This window comes from Cydia splendana, chromosome 10, assembly GCF_910591565.1.
Source record: "Cydia splendana chromosome 10, ilCydSple1.2, whole genome shotgun sequence".
In the NCBI taxonomy this organism is placed as follows: domain Eukaryota; kingdom Metazoa; phylum Arthropoda; class Insecta; order Lepidoptera; family Tortricidae; genus Cydia; species Cydia splendana.
In genome coordinates, this window is record NC_085969.1 from 12,148,097 (window position 1) to 12,173,597 (window position 25,501).

Sequence of the window (25,501 nt, forward strand, 5' to 3'; positions counted from 1 at the left end):
TTACCAGCAAGTTCTCTCACTGTAAATGCTCCAGAGTTTGTTCCTAAACCACCTAGAAATACTGAACTTAATTCTACAGAACCAGATAGATTTTTGCCATCCAGTTCCCATTATAATGATTGGTCAAAGATTTCAATGTTCATGCCATCATGGACTGAATCTCAACCTACTAGTTTACTGGACACACCAAATGTTGAAGTAGAGATGGCAACAAGTGGCACTAGTGTAGAATTTGGAGACACTGACGTCAATCATACAACCTTTAAAATTCTTATCGCTACACCTAGAGATATTAACTTTTACTACACGGGATTAAATGAAGAAAAGATTCCTAATAAGCGAATGTTGGACAAAAGCAGCATGACGAATGATCACGATCACATTGCTATTGAAACTGTTAGATGCAAAAATGAAGAGAAACACTTTATTGCTTTTAGAAAACTGTTCAAGAATATATCCAAAGTGGAATTGAGGGATATATTTGACAAATGTGTAGGCGATGTAAACTGGGCTGTTGATATTGTCCTAGACGGCATGGCTAATAATCAATTGCACACTAGTACTGGAGACATTTCGGATACAGAAGATTTTGACGACGAACAGTGTGACTGTCTAGCAGCATACAACATAATACCAAACGTTAATACGCAGCCGAAAGCAACTATACCCATTCCAGATCTAAGCCCAACTGAACTCGCACAAGGAATATCAGGACCTAGTACACCGAAATTGAAAAAAGAGAAGAATCTTTCGGAATCCTCTATACAGTTAAAACGTCAAATAGAGCAAAACGTAGTTATATCTGACAGTCATTACTCTAACCATTGCCTTAAAATAAGGAAAATGCGCCGCGGTGAAGTGGACGATGGTCAAGGTGTTTCACATCCACAAGAAACAGAAGACAGAGAAAGAGACAGTCCTATAGCTTCCACATCAACTGCTTCTGAACCTGTAGCGGAGTCTTATTTGAGTACTGATGATGACGATTCTCAAACCGCTTGCAGTGATGATGGCGAAAGAGTTGTCAACGTTGATTTGGGAGCAGTCTTTATTTCAGAGCTAGACCACATGTTTGGCCGGAACGATATGCTATACCCAGATAACATACTGACAAGAGTGAACATGCCAGTTTCCTTGCTAAATGAAATTAACGCTCTTTGGATTGAGTCATTTATGTATCAATTAGATGAGCAGTCGCGCCAGTCGGAAATAATGCTACGCCAAGATGAAGAATTTGCGAGGTGAGATATACGAACAGCTTATGAATTTCTAAGATTACCTGCCCATTTGGAATACTTCTGAATTGTTATATTTTGGGTAAGTGTGCTTACACGTATACTACCCAGTTAATAATTAAGAACCTATTATGTAATCCAACAACATTTTACCTTATATTCCAGGCAGTTGGCTTTAAAAGAAGAACAATTGGCTAAAGCGGGGCAAGAACCCGCCGTTCCAGACTTAAAAGACATTATGGATATGGAACTAGCACTGTCCATTTATAAGAAGGAGATAACGGCAGAATGGCGCAATAATGTGCCTAATGATTTGGCCGCTAGAATGACGAGAGAGAAACTGTACAATTTGTTCCCTGACGTGAATCCAGAAATTCTCTCCGAACTTCTTATGGCTCATGACAATAATTTTCAAGCCACGGTTGAGGTAAGAAGGATATACCCTAATGTTATTTTATTACCACAGGTATATTTATAAAATGGGTAGGTATAGGTACTAGATATTTGTAGACATTTAGAAGTGGGTCTTGTAAAAACATCTGGATATCGCATTTGAATTCAGTAATAATCGTGATATTTGACAACACGTAATGATGAAGGAAAACGAAAACGTATGAAACTTTTTTCTTTACTATTTCCAGGTATTATTATCATCAACAGGCAATGCCAAAATACTGGAAGAAGAAAATGGTGTAGCAAAATTTATAACTACAAAAGAACTAGAACGCCATGAAAAGTTGATTGAAGAACAAAAAAAGGTGAGCACTGGATGTTACTAAGATTTTATTAGGGAAAGTCCCGGTCAGCACACAACGCCCAGTACTTAGTCACGTAAAGTTGACGAGTCCTAGTTAAAGTCCAATGACTAAGAGCAAACTGTACAATTGTCACATTGGAACACTATAACCTATCTACTTACATATACATATAGTTATAATAAATCAGTGTTATAAAATTGAAGAGATGTTAGAACGCCATTAGACTTTGATCCTTATTTTTTAACTGATATGTGGGAGCGATGGCACCATACCTTTGGGCGATACTTTTTGACATTTAACAAAGGGTCTAGCAGGCTAAGGAAGGAGAACTGGCCCCTGTGACGAATATCGAATTTTTATAATGTCATTTGTTGGCTATCTTATAATATAGAAACACCGTAAGTTTCAGCCCCCTATCTTGAACCGTCACCGAGATAATGTCAAAAACGTCATTTTATGGACACATTTTTCAAAGTCGTTTTTCTCCTGAACTATATAAGATAGAGCAATCAAACCAAATCATAGCTACAAAGAATGAGTAGGAGTATAACTCAGATTTTTTTAAATATTTATTTCCCTGAAAAAATAATGATTAAAATGTCAGAGATTTTTTTGACAGCTCTTTTCAACAAGTATTTGTAAAGGTACACCTATGCAAAAAATTACATAAACTGCAAATAGTATTAGCTACTACCATGCGAAAAACCAATTCAAAATAATTGGTGCAACATACTTAAAAAAAACTTAAATGTCAACGAAAGCGTTTAGCTATCAAAGGCGTCTTTCATTCTGAAGGAGATTTTCTGTTTAAATGAGGTTTATTTCGTTGCCTAGCAACAGAGAGTGTTTATTTTGAACTTGACGCATGGCTGTCAACTAAGATAACATTTATAACTCAATTTTCACCGAAACTAACTACGAAATCAATGAAATGACAGATTTACTATGTTATAATTATTTTATGTTACAGTGTTTTTCGACTTAAAATACGTGAGTGACCCGTTTTTAATACATTTGATATAAAATAACTCATTATAGCAAATATCGCATACAAGTCACGTAGATAATGACTATCATGAATAATATTCGTCGTCCCAGGTATGGGAAAATGTTATCCTGCAGTATTCGCAATATCTTTTTAACATAATATCTTCATCAGAAAGCGATATCTTAACATCTGGTAAAGATTTTACAAACAGTTTCTTTGCTATAAATCGTGGCAAGTTGAGTCCTAATATTTTTGATTTCACGATTTCCATCGGAAACATACATTAACAAACTAACGTACATAATATTGTTTCAGGTGGAAATCGAGAAATCAAACATATTTGGACGATATTTAAAATTATATTATGTTAAAAAGATATTGCGAATACTGCAGGATAACATTTTCCCATACCTGGGACGACGAATATTATGATAGTCATTATCTACGTGACTTGTATTGCGATGTTTGCTGAAATGAATTATTTTATGCCGCATAAACGGTGATACTAGAGTTAGACCAAGAAAAGTCTGCAGCGATTTTGATAGCCCACGCAGTGAAAGTGTTATTTATACGTCATAATTTCATAGAAGTTTGACGTTTAAAATAACACTTGTACTGCGTGGGCTATCAAAATCGCTGCAGACTTTTCTTGGTCTAACTCTAGAAACAAATAACCATTAATTTCCTGTATAAAATAATTATAACATAGCAAATCTGTCATTTCATTGATTTCGTAGTTAGTTTCGGTGAAAATTGAGTTATAAATGTTATCTTAGTTGCAGCAGTTGAGTAACCTTTGTTGACAGCCATGCGGCAAGTTCAAAATGAACAGCTTTTGCTAGACGAAATTAAACCTCATTTAAACAGAAAAACTCCTTCAGAATGAAAGACGCCCTTGATAGCTAAACGCTTTCGTTGACATTTAATTTTTTTTAGTATGTTGCACCAATTATATTGAATGATTTTTCGCATGGTAGTAGCTAATACTATTTGCAGTTTATGTGATTTTTTGCATAGGTGTACCTTTACAAATAGGTACTTGTTGAAAAGAGCTGTCAAAAAAATCTCTGACATTTTAATCATTATTTTTTCAGGGAATTAAATATTTAACAAAATCTGAGTTATACTCCTACTCATTCTTTGTAGCTATGATTTGGTTTGATTGCTCTACCTTATATATTGCAGAAGAAAAACGACTTTGAAAAATATGTCCATAAAATGACGTTTTTGACATTATCTTGGTGACGGTTCAAGATAGGGGGCTGAAACTAACGGTGTTTCTATATTATAAGATAGCCAACAAATGACATTATAAAAATCCGATATTCGTCACAGGGGCCACTTCTCCTTCCTTAGCCTGCTAGACCCTTTAACATATCAGTGAAAAAATAAGGATCAAAGCAAATGTAGTTCTAAAAGTGTTGATCATTTGTGTTGAAAGATGGCAGTAAATGTACTGACTAAGTACATAACTGACTTTAACAATATTCCTCTATTTCAAATTCTCTTTGGTATAAGCAAACAAGGCAAGATTCTCATGATCGCTTAATGAATTCCAGGCCCTGTCGGAAGTGGAGTGGCCCTTGCTACCTAAAGATGACAAGGTCGACATGAACATGGTACATGAGTACCGAACCAAAGCCAGCGAACACCTGGAGCAGCGGAATCTGTAAGTAAATTAAAAGAAATTAGAGTTCATAAATAACCGGGTCCACAGTCCACACAGAGCGAGCATGAGAATTTCCTCGCGCGTATGCTCACTCTGTGTGGACCCGGCTATTCAGGAAAAAAAAATATGGTTGTCTGTAAAGTCGGTTTACGGACGATAATTTTGCGTGATAACGTCATAAGAAAACGTGGCCGTAACGTTACCATGGAGATCCGTCCACAACTTTACCATGGAGATATGTCCATAACGTGACACTTTTTCGTGCATGCTACCGGTGTTCATCGATTTATAGACGTTATCACGTCAAAACAACAGGCGTATATGAGCACTCATGTTGCATCTTTAGTGTATGTGCTGTTACATCCTATATGTATAATGGTAGGCGTACAGCAGCAGAAGTTGTTAAGCGGGCGAGGTGTTCAAAATTACCTTGACACGCTCTTATTCTCTAAACAATAAATCGCGTCAAGATCATTTTGAACACCTGGCCCACTTAGCAACTTCTGCTGCTGACTGTACTAAGGAGTGGTCCAGTAAAAAAGTAGCAGTGAATTATATGGTATATTTTTTTGCTAATTATGAAGCTGTTGTTTTTTTGTAATTTAGTTAATCTATACATATAATAAAGCTGAAGAGGGTCGAAAGTCTGTACATGGAAGATATTTGAAAAAAAGTTGGCTGGGAATACTTAGAATTGATAACAGAACACGTTCCAACAGTTTTTAGAATTTTTGTCTGTTTGTCTGTTTATCTGTTTATCTGTTTGTCTGTTTATTTGAACGCGCATCACGTGAAAACGGCTGAACGGATTTTGATGAAAACTTTACTAATCTGTCGAGAAAATCCCCGGCCAGGTTATAGGCTACAAAAATTCAACCCCTAAAAGGGGGGGTAGCCACAATAATCGATTGACTTAAGTTTGCCCCTGAATCGTATGGCGCTACTTAGGAAGGAGGGGCAAACTTTTTTCAAATATGTGCTAACACAATGGAGTACCCTGGTATACGAACAGATGGCGCTGAATTTAATACGATGTGACATAAATAAGCCACCGAGGAAGGATTTTGCCAAATTAACTCTAAGTTTAGAAGACCCCTCTTCTAAAATTTCAATCAATCGTACGGATATCAACAAATTTAATTGAATAATTGTGTTGATTTAATACAACAAAATTAAACGACAGTAAATTAATCGCCCCTCATTGCACAGTGCCATCTTTTGGGCTAGCTGAGTAAACATGAAGTAACCAAGAAAACTAAAAATGGGTTTACATAGTTACGTAGTGGTAAAATAAACACTATGTGTGTTTATATAATCAACACGCGTATAATTGTATAAAATTATTTATTTTCTCCGTCATGAATTATACCTAATCGTAATTATATCGCATCCATATCAAATCCATATTCATACGTATCGCCTCCTTAAGCACTTAATAATGGCCACGAAGGTGGGTACTTACGTATCGCCTCCTTAAGCACTTAATAATGGCCACGAAGGTGGGTACTTTGAAAAAAACACATTGACCTCTGTCATTTGCAGTGCCGGATTAACCCTTTTAAGCAAAATAAGCATTGCTTAGGGCACCTGTCTATAGTTCGTTTTGTTTTAGCATTAGAAAGAACTTGAAAGAAGGTAAGCGATCTTGACATGTCTTTTAATTGAAAAATGCTTTTTAAAAATCAGTAACTGTTACTTATGAAAGCAGAAGAATATAAACGATCGTATTAGATTCATAATTGTTACATATTTGCCGTAACTTATTTTTAAAATGTGTTTTTGAATTAAAAGACACATCAAGATTGTTTACCTTATTTCTAATGCTAAAAAACCGAATTATAGGGGGCACAAAAAATTATCGAAAAAAATTCGCGCTCGCTTCGCTCGCGTTTTCAATAACATTCTAAGATGCTTATGATAAAGGTGAACATTCGGGAGGCGCCTGCAGCAGCATTAGGTACTCTGTTGCAACGTTACTGCTGCAGCACTGACAATTTTCGTGATAAAATGATGTGACTAATTTCCACACTAAAAGTAAAAATGTACAACTGTCTATCAAATTGCGTTTTTTTATATCGAAAAATTGTCGCGCTCGCTTCGCTCGCGTTTTCAATAACTTTCTAAGATATGATAAAGGTGACATTCGGGTGGCGATTGCAGCAGCATTAGGTACTCTGTTGTAACGTTACTGCTGCGGCACTGTCAATTTTCGTGATAAAATGATGTGACTGATTTCCATACTAAAAGTAAAACGGTACAACTGTCTATCAAAATGCGTTTTTTATATCGAAAAGTTTTCGCGCTCGCTTCGCTCGCGTTTTCAATAACTTTCTAACATATGATAAAGGTGACATTCAATTTTCGTGATATAATGATGTGACTGATTTCCATACTAAAAGTAAAAATGTACAACTGTCTATCGAATTGCGTTTTTTTTATATCGAAAATTTGTCGCGCTCGCTTCGCTCGCGTTTTCAATAACTTTCTAAGATATGATAAAGGTGACATTCGGGTGGCGACTGCAGCAGCATTAGGTACTCTGTTGCAACGTTACTACTGCCGCACTGTCAATTTTCGTGATAAAATGATGTGACTGATTTCCATACTAAAAGTAAAAATGTACAACTGTCTAACAAATTGCGTTTTTTTATATCGAAAAATTTTCGCGCTCGCTTCGCTCGCGTTTTCAATAACTTTCTAAGATATGATAAGGATGACATTCGGGTGGGGACTGCGGCAGCATTATTCTGTTGCAACGTTACTGCTGCAGCACTGTCAATTTTCGTAATAAAATGATGTGACTGATTTCCATACTAAAAGTAAAAATGTACAACCGTCTATCAAATTGCGTTTTTATATCGAAAAATTTTCGAACTCGCTTCGCTCGCGTTTTCAATAACATTCTAAGATGTTTATGACAAAGGTGACATTCGGGTGGCGACTGCAGCAGCATTAGGTACTCTGTTGCAACGTTACTGCTGCGGCACTGTCAATTTTCGTGATAAAATTATGTGACTGATTTCCATTCTCAGCTGAAATGCAGCAATGAACGTCACTCAATTTACCAAAAAAATTCAATGTAATCTTGATGACCCTAGGGAGAGGGGGCACCATGGTCTAGAAATACTTAGGGCATCAAAATATTATTATCTTAATCCGGCACTGGTCGTTTGCGGAGTCAAACGATTTGGGACTCGCATTTTATACGCATTTACCATGCCTTCCCGAAAAAAATCGAATCATTCGCGAAAGTTTCGCAACGCATTGAGGTCTTCCTCAGGAGTCTGAAGAAGACCACGGTAAGTGGCGCTCTAGCCAGGCAGGCCGCTTCGCTTTCGCTCGCGCGCGTATACCTTACTGTATCGTCCGATATACACCTACTACTCTGTGGTTTAAATCCTTAGAGAATATAACCAACGGAGACGCCATGTCTATAATTTTCGGTACAAAATAGTCTGGCGTTTCTTGCGGGGGAGGGGCAAATCATATGTGTAGCTACGTAACGTAAACATAGCCATGTCAGATAAACGTCGGTTGACCATTGGCCGCCTATTTTCGACAGAGGGGACTGTTAATGACCACTCCGTTTGGTTATATTCTCTAAGTTTAAATCACGTGTAAAATTTGAATAAGGGCGAATAAAACTCTTGATTTTGGAGTGTAGTTTTATTTAGTGGTACCTAATTGTAAAATATTTTATCTGGACTTCAGTCCTCTAGCATATCCATATGTCAACTTTACTTCAAGTTCCGCCTCCAGGGGAGAGGGAGAGAAATTAGGATTAGAAATTAGCCGCTTACTGACACAGACCGAATTACACGCGGGCGGAGCCGCGGGCACAGCTAGTTATACTATAAAGTAAAAATATAAAATAAAATAATATCGATAAATATGAAATTGTTTGAGTTTTCTCATTTTTATTGCAATGTACTTTGTAACTTTTTGAACAGTACAATTTGATAATATTTGTTGACCATTTTCTACAACGACACAAATGAAGTTCCAGTTTAATAACTTTTTTTATGCTTTTAAGAACATCATCTAACGAATAAGCTATTCCAATAAACTGGAATTTATCTTGGGTAGTTAGGAAGTCTCTCCAATCTAACCTCTGACAGAGGTTTTTCTATGGAAGACAAATCTCTGTAAAAATGGCAAATATACAAAAGTAGAAATTCCATGAAACTACCACAAAGTGAAGTCAAATAAAAAAAGTTTTACATAGAACGAAAAATAATTTGATAATGCATTAATTCGCTTATCAATCTTTTAGAAAAAACGATGTGTATGAGAAATACCTTATAATTTCCTTCAAAAGACACTGTTCAAGAAGTGTCATGAGAGATGTACCTATAATATAAACCGCGAAAACTCTAATTCACCCTTTTGTATTAAATAAGAGTGTATTTAATTGTAAAGAATAGTATCTACAGATCACTATAAAAATTAACTACTTACAAATTAATACAAAATAAAATCAAATATCCACATAATGTGCTGCTACTTTTTTTCCGGACCACTCCTTATATAGCGACAGAGGAATAAAAATATTGTCAGGTGTCAACCAGTAAATATATAAAGTATGACAGTAAACTAGTTACGTTGATAATTATTAATTAGTTTATAATTGGTTGTTTGTGTAGACTTTTATATCATAGGCGGCCTTTGAAAATAAAACAGATCCTTTTGTACTTTCACTATCTCGAGAGTTCGGAGGTCAAACCCGATAAGACTTACTGTATATAGTTTTTAACAAATACATAAATGCGAATGTAACTCTGTCTGTCTGTTACCTCTTCACGCTGAAACCGCTGAACCGATTTAGATGACATTTGGTATGGAGATTTAAGTCGAAGAAGGGCATAGGGTAGTTTTTATCCATCATCATAATCATCATTCAACGCAGACGAAGTCGCGGCCAGAAGCTATATAATATTCGTTTAGTACATAATAGAAATAGGTAATTACTTACCTACATGTCTTATAGTTTACACGGCTTACATGTCAAGGTGGTATTACACCTGTCCAATTTCTTTTTCCAATGTCATTGCGTCTCACTCTCTTCATTATGCAAAATGTGAGACGCAAATACACATTGGACCAATATATTGGACAGATGGAATACTTACCACCCTTAGCGATAAGAACGCCTGTTGCGCTATTTACATTGTAAATCTGTTATTGAATTTCTCTTTTGTCGTGCAATATAGTATATTTACTTACTTATTTACTCAATGATAATCTATTGTTAAGGTACCGACTGCGAGCCGAAAGCTACCTGGCGCGCAACATGCCTCAAATCGCCACGTACTACTCCGACGTGGCGGTGTTGCATAAGAAGAAGTTCGACCACGCCAACAGTTTGGCGGCTGCTTCCCTGATGCAGGTATGTTAAAGCACAGAATAAATAATAGTACTACCGTACAGAAAGGAAACTTCCCACAAAACCGAAGTTAGACAGCGGTTCAGGGTCGAATCATGCTGTCCCTTTCTAATATATGGCACTATCCCTTTCGGCTATTTAGGGTTGTCAAAATTCAAGCCATTATCTTATCTGTGGTCGTGCACGCAAAGGGACGTCAAGTTGTGTCAACCCTAATAATTGCTCGGAGCAATGCCGAGCCGAGCGGAGCCGAGTTTGGCCGAAGTCAGGAGTTTCGCACCCCTGGTTAAAGTAAGGACGCTAGAGTTAGACCAAGAAAAGCCTGCAACGTTTTTAATAGCATAAGCAGTGCAAGCGTTATTTATACGTCATAATTTTATAGAAGACAAGAATTTTATGACATTTGTGACAGAGAACTGAAGGACACGGCTCTAAAAAACATAGAAATCCATCCAAACCAACATGCCTACAGTCAAGGTAAATCAACTGACTCAGCTCTCCATGCTGTAGTAAGCAACATAGAGAATGCGCTAGAAAGGAAAAACTCCTGCCTAGGCACCTATAGACATAGAGGGAGTCTTTGACAAGACCAACTTTAGCAACATTCAGCAAGCATTACCAAGACACGGAACCAATCCGCTCATAACCGAATGGATAATGAACATGCTAAGACAGAGAATAATAAGACTATCCGAAAATCAAAATCACCAGGCAGTAGTCATGAGAGGATGCCTCAGTCATGGTGAGGAGTACTGTCACCATTGCTTTGGAACCTAGTGGCAAACGATTTGATAACAAAACTAAACCACAAACACTTCACGACCATAGGGTACGCAGATTATTTAGTCATACTAATCAGCGGCCTAGTAATCAGCACACTGTGCGAACTCACACAGCCAGCACTGAAAATAGTAGAGAAATGGTGCACGGAGAATGACCTATCAGTAAACCCAAAAAACCGGGCAAGTGCGAGTCGGACTCACGCACGAAGGGTTCCGTACCATAATGAAAAAAAATGAAAAACAAATGCAAAAAAAAACGGTCACCCATCCAAGTACTGACCACGCCCGACGTTGCTTAACTTTGGTCAAAAATCACGTTTGTTGTATGGGAGCCCCATTTAAATCTTTATTTTATTCTGTTTTTAGTATTTGTTGTTATAGCGGCAACAGAAATACATCATCTGTGAAAATTTCAACTGTCTAGCTATCACGGTTCGTGAGATACAGCCTGGTGACAGACAGATAGACGGACGGACGGACGGACAGCGAAGTCTTAGTAATAGGGTCCCGTTTTAGCTTTTGGGTACGGAACCCTAAAAAGACTGACACAATTCTCTTCACAGACAAACGAAAATTGGGTACATACGTAATGCCGACACTGTTTGGCACAAGTCTAACACTTTCAAAGGAGGTAAAATACCTAGGCATAATCCTAGACGACAAACTGAACAACGCAACAGTAGCCTTCTGGCAATGCCGGAGGATGGTGGGCAAGAAATGGGGCCTAGCCCCTCACATCATACTGTGGCTATACAAAATGGTAATAATGCCAATGATAAGCTACGGCGCCATCGTATGGTGGCCCCGCACCCATCTAACCACGGCAATAGACACACTTAATAAAACGCAAAGACTAGGATGTGTAGCTGCGACGGGCTGTATGAGAACTACTCCGACTGCGGCGCTAGAAATAATGCTAGGACTCCTGCCACTACACATATACATACAGAAGGAAGCCGCGGCCACGGCTCTTTGGTTGAAAAACCTAAACCTATGGACACCTCTCATTTCATCGCACAAGAAGATCTATGGAAATATGATCTCAAAAATGCCAATGTTGGAGGCGCCAATAGACAAAATACCAAAAACTATGATCTTCCGGAAAGATTACGCCATATCATTAACAGAAGATCAGAAGGAAGGACTATACCAAACAAACTTAAGATATTTACAGATGGCTCAAAAACAAATGAAGGGACCGGATGTGGTGTCTTCTCGGAGGACCTGAACATACACATCTCAAAACCCCTGGGTGAACACAATAGGGTATTCCAAGCTAAATGTGTAGGAATAATAGAAGCTTGTAATGCGATAAAAAGACGACAAGTAAAACAAGAAAATATACTAAAAACTACTGTCCGACAGTAAATCAGTACTACAAGCACTAGGTAGTGACAATGGTCTAATAAAACATGGTCTTCTATTCCCAGAGTGACACAGGCCTACGTCACAATAACATTGCCACTTTATTTCAACATAACATGTTACATGGGTACATTATACCTATGGTTAATAAGTTAAAATATTTCTTTATAATTTTATAATTTTTATTTATATGTATTTTATCTTAAATTTTACAATAACACGTCATTTTTAATTATTCGTTAGCAATGTCTTCCGATTCACGAAAGAAATTTCAGACATTCGGGTAATTCTGTTTACACTACTGGCAACACAGGATAGCGCTGTCACATTTGACAATTCGGATCTAGATAACTTCATGCCCTGACCGTCATCCTTGTCGAACGCGTGTTAATTGTTATTTCCTTCTCGCTCAGTGTCAGCAGTCGCAGTGTTTTCCAAACTTTTCACGTCGTAAGCTTGGTAATGAATGTGTAACTGTGAATTAGTTTTTCAAACGTTTGTCTTGTAAATAAATAAAGTTTAATTTAATACATTAGATTTGTTTTATTTTACTATGTTTCTACATGAATAACTTAAAATTAATGCCGTTAAAATAATTTTCACCGTTGGTTAAAATTCTCCCACATTTTAAAGTTTGAGAACCTCTAAACAGCATGATGACGTAGGCCTGTGTCAGTTAGGTCATTCGCGAATCTCGGAATAGAGTACCAGGCGGAGTATATTATTATACCATGGTAGTGACAAACTCACATCGGAACTCATACTTGAATGTCATCGAGGCCTCACTGAAGTGAGCAAAGAAGGCAACAAAGTAACAGTACAATGGATAAAGGGGCATAGTGGATCAAGAGGAAACGATGCAGCGGATGAACTGGCTAGGAAAGGTTCAGAAACACCACCACACGGACCCGAACCCATTATACCCCTACCAGTATCCTACATAGTTACAAAACCAGCTACATAGATCAACATCACAAACAGCTGCACAACAAGTACTGGACTGAAATGAACACCTGTAGGCAGACCAAAGAAATTCTACCGGAACAAAACTACAAGCTTACCAAAGTAGTTACTACTGAAAACACCCAGACACCAACTACGCAAAATAGTGGGATTAATCACAGGACATAACACACTAAACAAACACCTACATAATATGGGTAAAACAGACAGCCTCATGTGCAGAGCGTGCATGGAAGAAGAAGAAACAGCAAAACATATCCTCCTACACTGTAAACAGATAGAAACATACAGGAACCAATACCTAGGGACTCCGTGCACACTGAAGGAGGCAGTTAGCAACCTGAAGACACTGCTAGGTTTCATGGACGAGCTGGGGTGGCTAGAGTAGTGCAACCTCGTTTTCACGCAAAATAGGCACAATGGTTGTCGATTTGCGGAAAATGCCCAGTATAACTAACTAATTAACACTTGCACTGCGTGTGCTATCAAAATTGTTGTAGACTTATCTATCTTGCTCTAACTCTAAGCATGAAGAAATTCGTTCGCTTTTGCGCGTACGCGACATTATTCTATTACCTGCCCGAAACGCCTGTAAAGGAGTCTAAACTCGATGAGGGCGCTTTATTCCTTTTCGAAGTTTACCTTCTTCATTAGATCAGCTCTATTCTTTTTGTCTACCTACTTATGTTTATTCTTGCCTTTCTTCCGAAATAGTACCTACTTATACACGATTTTGTTACGTGAAGTGTTTTATATATTATCGTATTCCAGGTCCACGCGGCAAAAAACACCGACAAATCCACAATCGACCTTCACTTCATGCGCGTCCTCGAAGCCAAAGAGACACTAGACTTGTTCCTCGACTCCCACATCCGGAAGTTGCGGGAGTCGCAGACGAAAGGGCCGCGGTTCCACACGTTGTTCTTCATAACGGGCCGCGGCTTGCACAGTCCGGGCGGGCCGGTGATCAAACCGGCCACGAAACGGAGGCTTCGTGAGAGGGGCATAGCGTAAGTTCTTCATATTTAGATTGATTGTGCTTAATAAAATATATTGCATGTAAGACCGTCATAGGACAAGGACTCTCGTATTTGTATTCGTAGGTCGCGTCGCTCTACTGACATTCGGTAAGTGGAGTAGGTATGTGTAAAAACGCAGGAGTTAAAAGCGACGAAAGAGCTTGTAGACGGTCTTCACCATATTGACCTTAGTCTAATCGCATGCATAGGACATCCAAAAATCTACACGACCTTCAGCAGTAGGCTCAAGCGTCTCCTTTACCCATAATAAAATGACAATTTGTTTGGCTGCTCAATTCAAAATCGCGTTATCTAATTTTCTTATATCGGTTGCAACATATGCAAATTTCTCTATTAACTTTCATCTTTCTACATACCTGAAGTTTAAGTTCGTAGATGATTTTGAATACCTATAAACTAGACATGCAATTAAATAGGTAGCGGTTAAAGTTAAAGACATTCTTGCTTTCGGTACATTTTATGCCAGGGAGACTATTTTTCCTGACCTGACCCTTATGTTCGTAAGTTGCAGACAGTTTCATACCCCCAGAAAACCGAAGCATCGAGACAGGATCATTGCATACTTTACGACCCAATGGAAATAAGTTAAACCTTGCTGTTCTTACTATGTGCTTCGAATAAATTTATGACACTCCAATTGATTTTCATAATTTTGATTTCCAGATATTCTGAACGCAACCCGGGCCTCCTGACATCGCGAGTGTGCGCCGAGGACAAGCTGACGCACGAGTTCCAATAGTACGCGCCCGCCCCGCGCCGCGCCGCGCTGCTGCCGTCCTTCCTGTACGTCTACAACCACGTCGTCGGCGAACCGTGCCCTTTCGACCACGGGTTCGTGCATATATCCCTCCTGCTCCCAGGTTTCGTGCTAAATCACAATCAGACCGTGTTCAGTTTTTGTGATGACCCCCCGCTTTTGGTGTGCACTACTATTATGCCGATACCGGGCAGCTGGCTCGCTTTATCTTATACTTGGATAGTTGAACGCAACGGCGACCCGTTTATTGTTAATCGTGGACCGTGAGAGATGCCCCACGTGCTGTGAATACAATACAATTCGTCATCAAGAGACGATTCAACTCGATGCTTGGAAGGTTCAGTAACAAAATCTCTCGAGGGTTCACATTTCTTGAATTAACACAAAGTTTCAATTTGTAGGTATAGTCTGCTCCCTCCGCATTGTCCAGTTTACAATACAATGTCGCATACATAAATGCCGTTAGCTTTTTTCAAAAGCAAATGAATAAAAGACGAAAATTAATAACTAGCAGCTCTGACTCGGCTACGGCGATGTATTTTGGTGTTGGATTGTCAAGTGTCAACGGTTTTATCGTCTTGACAATGCCAAGAAACCTTGTAGGTACGGCTTAACATGTACTAGTTGTCCGTGCTACCACTAAATAGCATTTTGGCTAGAGTCGGACCACGCTAATTATTCGTGCCAAGAGCTAAGTCTATAGGGATAGGGATATGCATGCATCATTCCTCCTATGTTCATGCAAAGTTAGGGTGGTCAGAGTCTATTTTATTACAACTTTTATCTTGTAGGAAATAAGATTTTAAATGTCGAGTAGTGATGTCACCCCCGTCCTTAGGTGTTATAGTAATGTTGCAATATGTTAATTAAATGTTGCACACAAATACCGAAAATAAGATAAAACCGCCATTAAACAATTTATTTTTCGTAACTGCATATTTTAAATACTATCTAATCTTAATTATAAACAAAAAACGTAAATACACTCATGGATACATTTAGAGGAACGCAATAACAAAGTTTAGCTACTAATTTTGAAATTCAGTGCTGTAATTCAGTAATTAAACTTTTTTTGCGTTCCTCTAAATTTCTCCATGCTCTAAAATCGTATAAATATGTTGCCAATTCACTTTTGTCAATAACGCGACTATATTTAAGACTGAGACTAGGTACAATGACTTTAACAAAAATCTATTTTGATAATTGTAGCATCGACCATTTACTGACCAAATCATTTAGTACAGAATACAATATTTCGGCATACCTACGTAAAACTAGTCAATATATCATAAATCATAATCTATGATCTTAAGAATCGATCTTAGAGGTATTATCTACTACATGTGTAAATGGAATACAATGTCATATTTAAGATTACATTTTGCTTAATGAAAGATTTAGACGCAATTACATTGGACAAAGAATTTGGACAGGTGGAATACCACCCTAAGGGTCTCCCCAGATATATCGACACGCATTCGGCAAAATCCGATAGGAAAAAGCTTTATGTCTGCGCAATAAGAGCGAAAAAGTCGTCGTTAGGCTCGGCTCGCATCGGCCGGCACCTGCCGACGCGCTCGTATCGGCCGGCACCTGCCGACGCGCTCGCATCGGCCGGCACCTGCCGACGCGTCGCGTATGTGGGGGAACCCTAAAGCGGATGTTATCATCATTGTAAGAAACACTTCGCTTCTAGACAGGCCGGTTGTATTCTCAAATTCTTCAACAGGTCCCCGCGATTATGACCTAACGTAGTAGTTGTAAAACAAATGGAAAAGTACCCGTATTACAAGTTACAAATGTTCATGAAACGGGCCCAGATCGTTGATCCAACTGTAAGTAAAAGGTACCGTTAAACCACCAAATTATAGTCCAAAAGGTCCCAACTATGGACCAAAATGAACTCGAATATCTTCGTTCAGCACTTAAATGTGCAGCAGATGTCGCGCTATCGGTATATATCGAGTTGTATTCCATTTACATCCAGAATTCTATTTATATACAAATTTTTAATAGCACTTTTCTAAAAACATGTTCAACCCTATATCAACCTTCGTGCATTCCGACAAGGTTCACGATGACGATTAGTGGTGGCAGCTGGCAGCGTCATAATTCATATTAAGCATAGATATTTTGTAGTATTAAAAATATTATTATATATTTTCAATTCTTAATTTCCACTAGGTTTTCACTGCCATAAAAGTATAGCTGCCAATTACTTCATACAAACAATCGGTTTATAGTTTGGCCAACCAGGTATCATGTACCTCCCGAGCCTACTTTTGTACTGTCCTATTCAAAGATTGCGAAATAGTTGGCCATACGTATATAGGTAGTTAAATGTATGATATTCTCTAAACAGTTTACAGCTTTTTTAAGAGACGCTAAAAAGACATTTTCGTTTATTTCCATTTATTAATTTTAGTTAACTTTAATTACATTTATTTTGAACCTAAGTACACTGCCGCCTAGGGATTCTTTTATTGAAGATTTAACATTTGTAAAGCCTTATTTATAGTTAAAATCAACGGCAAAGACATAATCAGACGCACAAAATGACATTTAACTAGACTATTGTATATTGTGACAGTTAAACTAAATGGCGCTTTGTTGGCCATGTATTTGTTGTACATGAGGGGTAAGGAAACGTAGTTCCATGCCATCTATGTCTCCTGTTGTCCTGATGGTTTCACCACTTTGTGCGTCTTACACATTAATTACTTATATTAAGTTACTGTCTAAATAATTCACGTTAAATCATCCTCCACATTTTGAAGCTCAGTTAAGTGTTGATGTTATTAGTGTTAGTAAGTACATTGAAATGAATGTTGTAGGAATTCCAAAATTATAAATGTATTTAGAAGTAGGTGAATGTTAATAAAGCACTTTTTTCGGCCTCGCGTATAGTTATTGAAAAGGGGATTGTGCCATATTATGGTCCATGTTACATGAGAGATACTTTTTGTTAAGTAATATAGTTTTCTAGTTTCACAGATAAATGGTAAAAATACACACAAATAGAGCAATTATTTTATTCGTAGCCGTAACGCTCCGGCAACCTATTACTTTTTTATTGTGTAATATCTATCGAAATCTTGGAGTTACCCGCTACATAACAGATCTCATATACTAAGGGATAAGTTCGCCTTTATACCTCACTTTCCGAATTGTTTTAGGAACCTTATTTGTGTATGTCCAACAATAAAGTTCATACTTTTATACAACCTAGAAACCTCAAAATGTAAGACTTACTATGTTCGACTTGATAGCGATTAGACCATATGTTACCGATTAGCCTTACGATATATTGCTCTACTTTGTGCGTCTTTTTATTTTTTTCTCTTTGCGTTTAAAACTTCGAATGTAGGGCTTAGGTGCAAATAAAGCCTATCTGCCTACGACACTGATGATTCTGGGCTCGAATTCTGGTAGCGTCTGTGCGGAAAGAGAAGAGTCATAGAATGTATTGGTTCCCTTATATTCCACGATTCGTCTCTTTCCACACAGACGGGTGTTTATTTGTTGGAAGGGCATAATTATTTGTTCCTAAGTCACGGATGTTATCTGCCTATCTTACATATATCAAAGATACATTGATTGAGTAATATGCGTAAAATCTAAGACAATTTTGTGCTTCGAATTTGACAGGTAAACGAGATGGCGCTATACAGCTCCGTACATTTTGTGGTAACTCTGATTGTCAAAAGTTGACGTTTGACAATTCAGTAACCGCAAAACATATGGCGCAGTACAGCGCCATCTGTTTTGGATGTCAAACTAAGGCACGTTTTTTTCTTAGACTTTACAATAAATTATTTTTGCATATACCGTAGCACTGGCCTTTTTGGGCCAGCATTTTTTTTGTTGCCTAAAAAATAAATGTCTTCTATTGCCGATCTAAGATAATTTCTAGAGTTTATTAAATTCACTAAGTAAAGACCAATGTTTATAGTGAGACAACCGAACAGGGTGCTTGAATCAAAACTAAAGTATTACAATAAGTGTTTTACCTCTTCCACAATTTGTGACATGTTGAAATGTCTTCACGGTGCACGGGAATAGGGTAAATTGACAACTAGTCAAAACAGTTTCATTTTTCGAATTGTCAAAACGATTTGGTACTATGGAATTTATATAGCACTAGCATGTGACGTCATGATCAAATTACAGTACCGTATAAAGAATACGGGTTTTAAAATAGAAATTGTGTCTAACAATACCTAACTGCTGTCTATGTCTACGTGTAAAATAATTTATTTTAAATACAGTCAAATACCCTATTGTATTGACGACTTCTTTTTAGTCGATAAATAATGTTGCGATTCGAGGACATTTTAGCAATTCACTAATATGTTGTTGTAGAAGTTAGTTTATACGTATGTTTCGTAGTTTTTAAGAAATGTGAAATGCATTCTCGTCCGTTACCTAGAGTTAGATCAAGAAAAGTCTGCAGAGATTTTGACAGAACACGCAGTGCCAGTGTTATTTATACGTCATAATTTCATAGAAGTTTGACGTTTAAAATAACACCTGCACTGCGTGTGCTGTAAAATTACTTATTTCTCTATTTTGGAACGGAACTTTCACAAGTGCCAGCGACAGGGAACGTTTTAAAATAGTTTTGAAGTTTTCTTGTTGTACATCGATGTTTTCCATAATTCTAAATGTAAGGACTAGGCTATACAATTAATTAAATTACTTTTTTCGTTATACGTATTTTTAGGTAAGTAATTATGTAATGCTACCATTTAATTTTAATCATTGTTTTATTCATCTGACATTTTTATGAACGGAGTATTTTATCGTTGTTACTTTATGCGATTCCAAAGATATAGTTTGAAACGAATCGTCTTTAAGATCCTAATCCTAAACTATTGAACGAAATAATTTTAATATATACGATAAATAATTAAATACTAATGTAATTAAACTATTGCAACAGAGGTGAGAAAAAGTGAGATTTAAAGTAAATCAACTATGTTTGAAAACGTTTGGATGAACTGCTTTTTAATAAATAAATAAAACTAAGTAATAATCGATCACTTTCTGCTTGTCCCGCCTCGTAGCGGGACCCTCGCAACTTGAGCGTTGCGATGGTTTCAAGGTACGAGGGAGGTAAAATTTTGCCACCGAGTGAAACACAAAAATTTTCATGATACCAACACAAGGAAAATGCTAACTGTAAAATATCAAACGAAATCAATTCAAAATGAATTTTATTAAATATTTATCATTTAAAAGTCAATTCTACCAGCCAGTATAAGGAAACAACTCAAAATTTTCATTTGTTTACTTTGCCCCACAAGTGGATAAAATGCAACTTTCTTATTAGTTTTAAAACAATCAAGAGAGCCTTTAGGTACCAGCCGGTGTGGTAAAATAATAAAATTACTTTTGATGCTGACTGCTAAGCAGTGTTTAACCCTAGAATAGAATGCAATTGTCATTATATTTTGAATTTGTTTCGGGTTAAATTGCTTGACGGCCGCCACTGACGTTTATTAGGGTAATGCTATACCGAGCTTATATATTCTAAAAAGGGTAATTTTTGTAGTAGGTAAGTCCGGTGAAGAGATTTATACCCTAGAATTTTGAAAGTGATTTTGATCGTTCTACGGAGCGTCATCAATTGGAACATTGGAACCAAAAACTTGTAAAGGTGCTACTGAATGTGATACCTACTTTTACAATTGTGATAAGTATATTAGTCATGCTGATTCAGGATTCGGTGATCTAGATCGAGCCCTGGAAAGTAGACTCAGGAGAGTGTAACTGACGAAGATTTTGGCCTAAGTAGGTAGGAATTTAAGAAAAAGGTAATAATTAATAAATGCCCCGTTTGCCAATTTTTTAAGGGACACTAAATATGCTTATTTTGTAATATAAAGGCGCAATCACACTGGGTCGTTCACCGGGTCGATTGTCAAATGTAAAGTGTGAGGTTGGCAGGCAACCGATATGGTTTGCATGCGAACAACCCAGCGTGACTGCGTATAACTGGTGACATTGAAACTATGACGAATAACTGAATGTTCGTCAAACTAGTAACTTTATTATGTACGAGTATTTTATCGTTCGATTATTTGCTTATAATAGTTATAATGATTTGTTAAGTTAATTTTGTTCATAATATTTTTTTTTATAAAAAGTAAATCAATCAAATAAATATAAATGTGTCGATGTTTCGTAGATGGTGTCAATTAATGAACAATAAAAAAATCAATGTATTAGTATGTTTTTTAATTACTATTTTAATAAGTTGCCAAATAAAATCTAAGGACTAAAAGGAACTCGGTACTTACTACTATTATATTACTAATTATAACTATGTTCAACTGAATTTATTATTTCAAATAGTGATTCAGGGCTTTGAGTCAGTATTATTTCTCGTATTTTCTATTTTACTATGGCTCATACTTAAATAATTTTATTTGAATATCTACCTAAGTCTAACGAGACGAATGTCGCTAATGATTACAATATAGTCCTGTATAAATGACATTTGCAAAACTAAATCAACAATAGCAAGTCGCTTGTGCAAGTTCTAGTGACTAAGTACTATATTCCATTTGCATAATTATCGTCCACCTACATCGGTGCATAACAGATTAAATAAGTAGGTAACAGAGACAGGTAAGTGGTAGACGGTCAATCTCTATCCCACCAAAAACAGTTGCATGTAAAATGTTGCCAAGACGAAACCATAAGCATAAGGAGTGAATGAGTTTTACATAAATTCGCGTCGTTACAACCTAGCACAACCTAGTCTCTTACAAACTACTTACCTACTCTACCATAGAATGTAGGATCCCACGCGTAGTTAGCGTGCTTCCGTGAGGGACAAAACATACGCAATGCGACGCTATGATTGGTCGAATTTATTTGTTGCCCACCATAATCCATACTAAATTTACGGTGGGGAATAAAAACAATGTGAGACTGTGGCAAGGACAAACAATAATAGCTCTTTCGCTGCTACTCCTACTGAAAGATACATAAGACTATCCTGTACGGCTACCACCAGTTTTGACATTGACATAACGCTCACGTTTACGTAACTTACTTTCTATGCATTTCGCTCGTACTGGCATATTAGTGCAAGCGAGATGTACAGAAAGTAAATTACGTAAACGTGAGCGTTATGTCAACGTCAAAACTGGTGGTAGCCGTACTGTTCGGTGATTTCCTCCCACCCCTCATGCCTGATCCAGTTATATACCTACTAGATTCATGTACTCTACGGAGTCACAAACTACTAACCCCCTTATTCATAAACATTTACTAAAGTTGACAAGCCGATAATAATCGTTTGTCCCTTTCCGACGTATTGGTATGATGTAAAAGGACAAACGATTATTATCGGCTTATCAACTTTAGTAAACGTTTATGAATAAGGGGGTAAGAAGATACTTAATTACTACCCCATACAACCATTTCCAGTCGCCGTTACGACGCGGTGTTGACACATCTTGTGTCGACACCGTCTGTTTCGGTCACAATTCCAGTCGCAGAGTCGTCGCCGTGTCGACACAGTTACCAGAAATGGGGAAGGGTCGACACATGACACAAAGTGACATAAAGTGTGGTCGCCGTGTGCACACATTGTTTCGGGTTTGCGACTACTTTATGCCAAAATCATTCGTTCATTTTGTTCCTGTCAAATGGAAACTGTCAGATGGAAAAATACTTAAATAAAAATAAGTGACATTAATACGCCATCTCTAAAACGGATTACAAGACGTAATTATATATTGTTTGCATTTATATTACAATAGGACTTAAATTATTATGGGGAATTAAACTGCTCGAGTGATTTGATAAACTAAGTGTAATATAATCAACGCGCCACCACATTGTTTTAGTTTAGCCGGAAATGAAATTGTTTACTTCTCAGTGCCTGTGTTCATAACTATATTATTTGAAGCATTTTTAGTACTTCGATGCGTATACTATACTTAAATAACAGAAATAACGCTTTACATACTACGAAACTTGTTAATTATGATGTATAAATATGGTTTAAGGCTGAGAAATATTGCAGTCACAAAGTAGTTGCAATGTTTCGACTTTGTGTCGACTCTGTGTTGACACATGACACGCGCTGTCAAAAGTAATAACAAAGTTACTGGTATGTTACTGGATTTGCAAAATGGCTCCTTGTGTTGATTTGTTTTCAGATATTCTCAAAGTGTAAAAATGCCGTGGTCAGAGATGGGCATTCATCGATTAACTGTTTATTCGACTAATTAATGGAATAAAAAAAGTTAATTCTCAAATTTTAATCGCGATTAGTTTAGTCGACCTAACATAGATTGAAATTGAATTAATCTGAATATTAATCGAATAAATTATCGATTAAAACTCGATTGAAAGTTGACAGGGGGCCATTTTTGTACGTAAAAATAATAGAAATGTCTTGCATGCAGATGGTAGCAAAACACTTTGTCATAAAAGTCGAGATGGGTGTCGATATATAGGTTTTAGGGAGTGCTGATTTCGAAAATAATGACCATTTTGGAATCCGAAATGGCGGCCATGCACTGTGTCATAAAAGTCGTCATGGATGTCGTTTTATACGTTTTAGGGGGCCCCAATTTTGAAAATGATGACCATTTTGGAATCCAAAATGGCGGCCATGCACTATGCCATAAAAGTCGTCATGGGTGTCGTTTTATAGGTTTTAGGGGGCGCAGATTTCGAAAATGATGACCATTTTGGATTCCAAGATGGCGGCCATGCACTATGTCATAAAAGTCGTCATGGATGTCGTTTTATAGGTTTTAGGGGGCCCCGATTTAGAAAATGATGACCATTTTGAAATCCAAAATGGCGGCCAGGCACTATGTCATAAAAGTCGTCATGGGTGTCGTTTTATAGGTTTTGGGGGGCGCAGATTTAGAAAATGATAACCATTTTGGATTCCAAAATGGCGGCAATGCACTATGTCATAAAAGTCGTCATGGATATCGTTTTATAGGTTTTAGGGGGCGCAGATTTCGAAAATGATGACTATTTTGGATTCCAAGATGGCGGCCATGCACAATGTCATAAAAGTCGTCATGGATGTCGTTTTATAGGTTTTAGGGGGCGCAGATTTCGAAAATGATTACCATTTTGGAATCCAAAATGGCGACCATGCACTATGTCATAAAAGTCGTCATGGATGTCGTTTTATAGGTTTTGGGGGGCACAGATTTCGAAAATGATAACATTTTGGCGGCAATGCACTATGTCATAAAAGTCGTCATGGATATTATCGTTTTATAGGTTTTAGGGGGCGCAGATTTCGACAATGATGACTATTTTGGATTCCAAGATGGCGGCCATGCACTATGTCATAAAAGTCGTCATGGATGTCGTTTTATAGGTTTTAGGGGGCGCAGATTTCGAAAATGATGACCATTTTGGAATCCAAAATGGCGGCCATGCAGTATGTCATAAAAGTCGTCATGGCTGTCGTTTTATAGGTTTTAGGGAGCGCAGATTTCGAAAATAATAACTATTTTGGAATCCAAGATGGCCGCCATGCACTATGTTAAAAGTCGTCATGGATGTCGTTTTATTGGTCATGGTCATCAATTTCGAAATCTGCACACCTGTTTCAAATAAGGTATCGGTAGATGCATCCTAGTAAGGGCCAGTTGCACCAACCATATTTGACAGACTGATCAACGTCAGCCGGCGCGCCACGGCACTTTACTATGAAACTTTCCATACATAAAAAATTTGCGAACTCTTTAACGATACGAACAGTTTGGTGCAACCGACCCTAAGTCAACAACATCTATATCTACTATCGAAATGTACTTTTGATAGTACTTATGTAGTAGTACGAAATGTAATCTGAAAGGAATCAAGTAATATATATTCCTGTACCTAATGAAGAATCGACATTGATTTCTATTACTAGTAATTGTAGTATTCGAAAAATTGATTCCTGATTCCTCAAATGGAATTGTACTTGGTAATTCGGTATTGTTAGATTACAAAGTAATCTAGGAATCGGTAATCAGATTACAAAGTAATTTCAAGTAATCGTGGAATCAGGAATCAATTACGAAATGCCCATCTCAGACTAAGTAGCACTGCATTCAATTGATCTGTTTGGCGAACCGCGAGTTCACAGTTCGGGGCGATGTATAGGTTTTAGGGTGTGCAGAATTCGAAAATGGTGACCATTTTGGAAACCAAGATGTCTACCGTACTCTTTGTCATAAAAGTCGTCATGGATCTCGATTTATAGGTATTAGGGAGTGGAGAATTCGAAAATTATGACCGTTTTAGAATCTAAGATGTCTGCCGTGCACGTTGGTCATGGTCATCATTTTCGAATTCTACTCTTCCTAACACCTATAAATCAACATCCATGACGGGTCATATGACAAAGTGCACGGCAGACATCTTGGAATCCAAAATGGTCATCATTTTCGAATTCTGCACTCCCTTAAACCTATAAAACGATATCCATGACGACTTTTATGACAAAGTGCACGGCAGTTATCTTGGATTCCAAACTGGGGCCGATTGCATAACAAACTACAACTAATATTACAAGCGGAAC

At 37.4% G+C, this 25,501-nt stretch overlaps 1 protein-coding gene across 1 annotated transcript; it reads left to right on the forward strand.

Annotated features, from left to right (window-relative positions):
• Positions 1-13: 13 nt before the first annotated feature.
• Positions 14-18,755, forward strand: LOC134794283 (uncharacterized). The gene is made up of 7 exons (XM_063766039.1): positions 14-1,241; positions 1,401-1,662; positions 1,877-1,993; positions 4,541-4,650; positions 9,904-10,036; positions 13,915-14,153; positions 14,847-18,755. Exons 1-7 carry the CDS (start codon positions 136-138, stop codon positions 14,920-14,922), a joined length of 2,043 nt encoding a protein of 680 aa, XP_063622109.1. The 5' UTR covers positions 14-135; the 3' UTR covers positions 14,923-18,755.
• Positions 18,756-25,501: the final 6,746 nt, after the last annotated feature.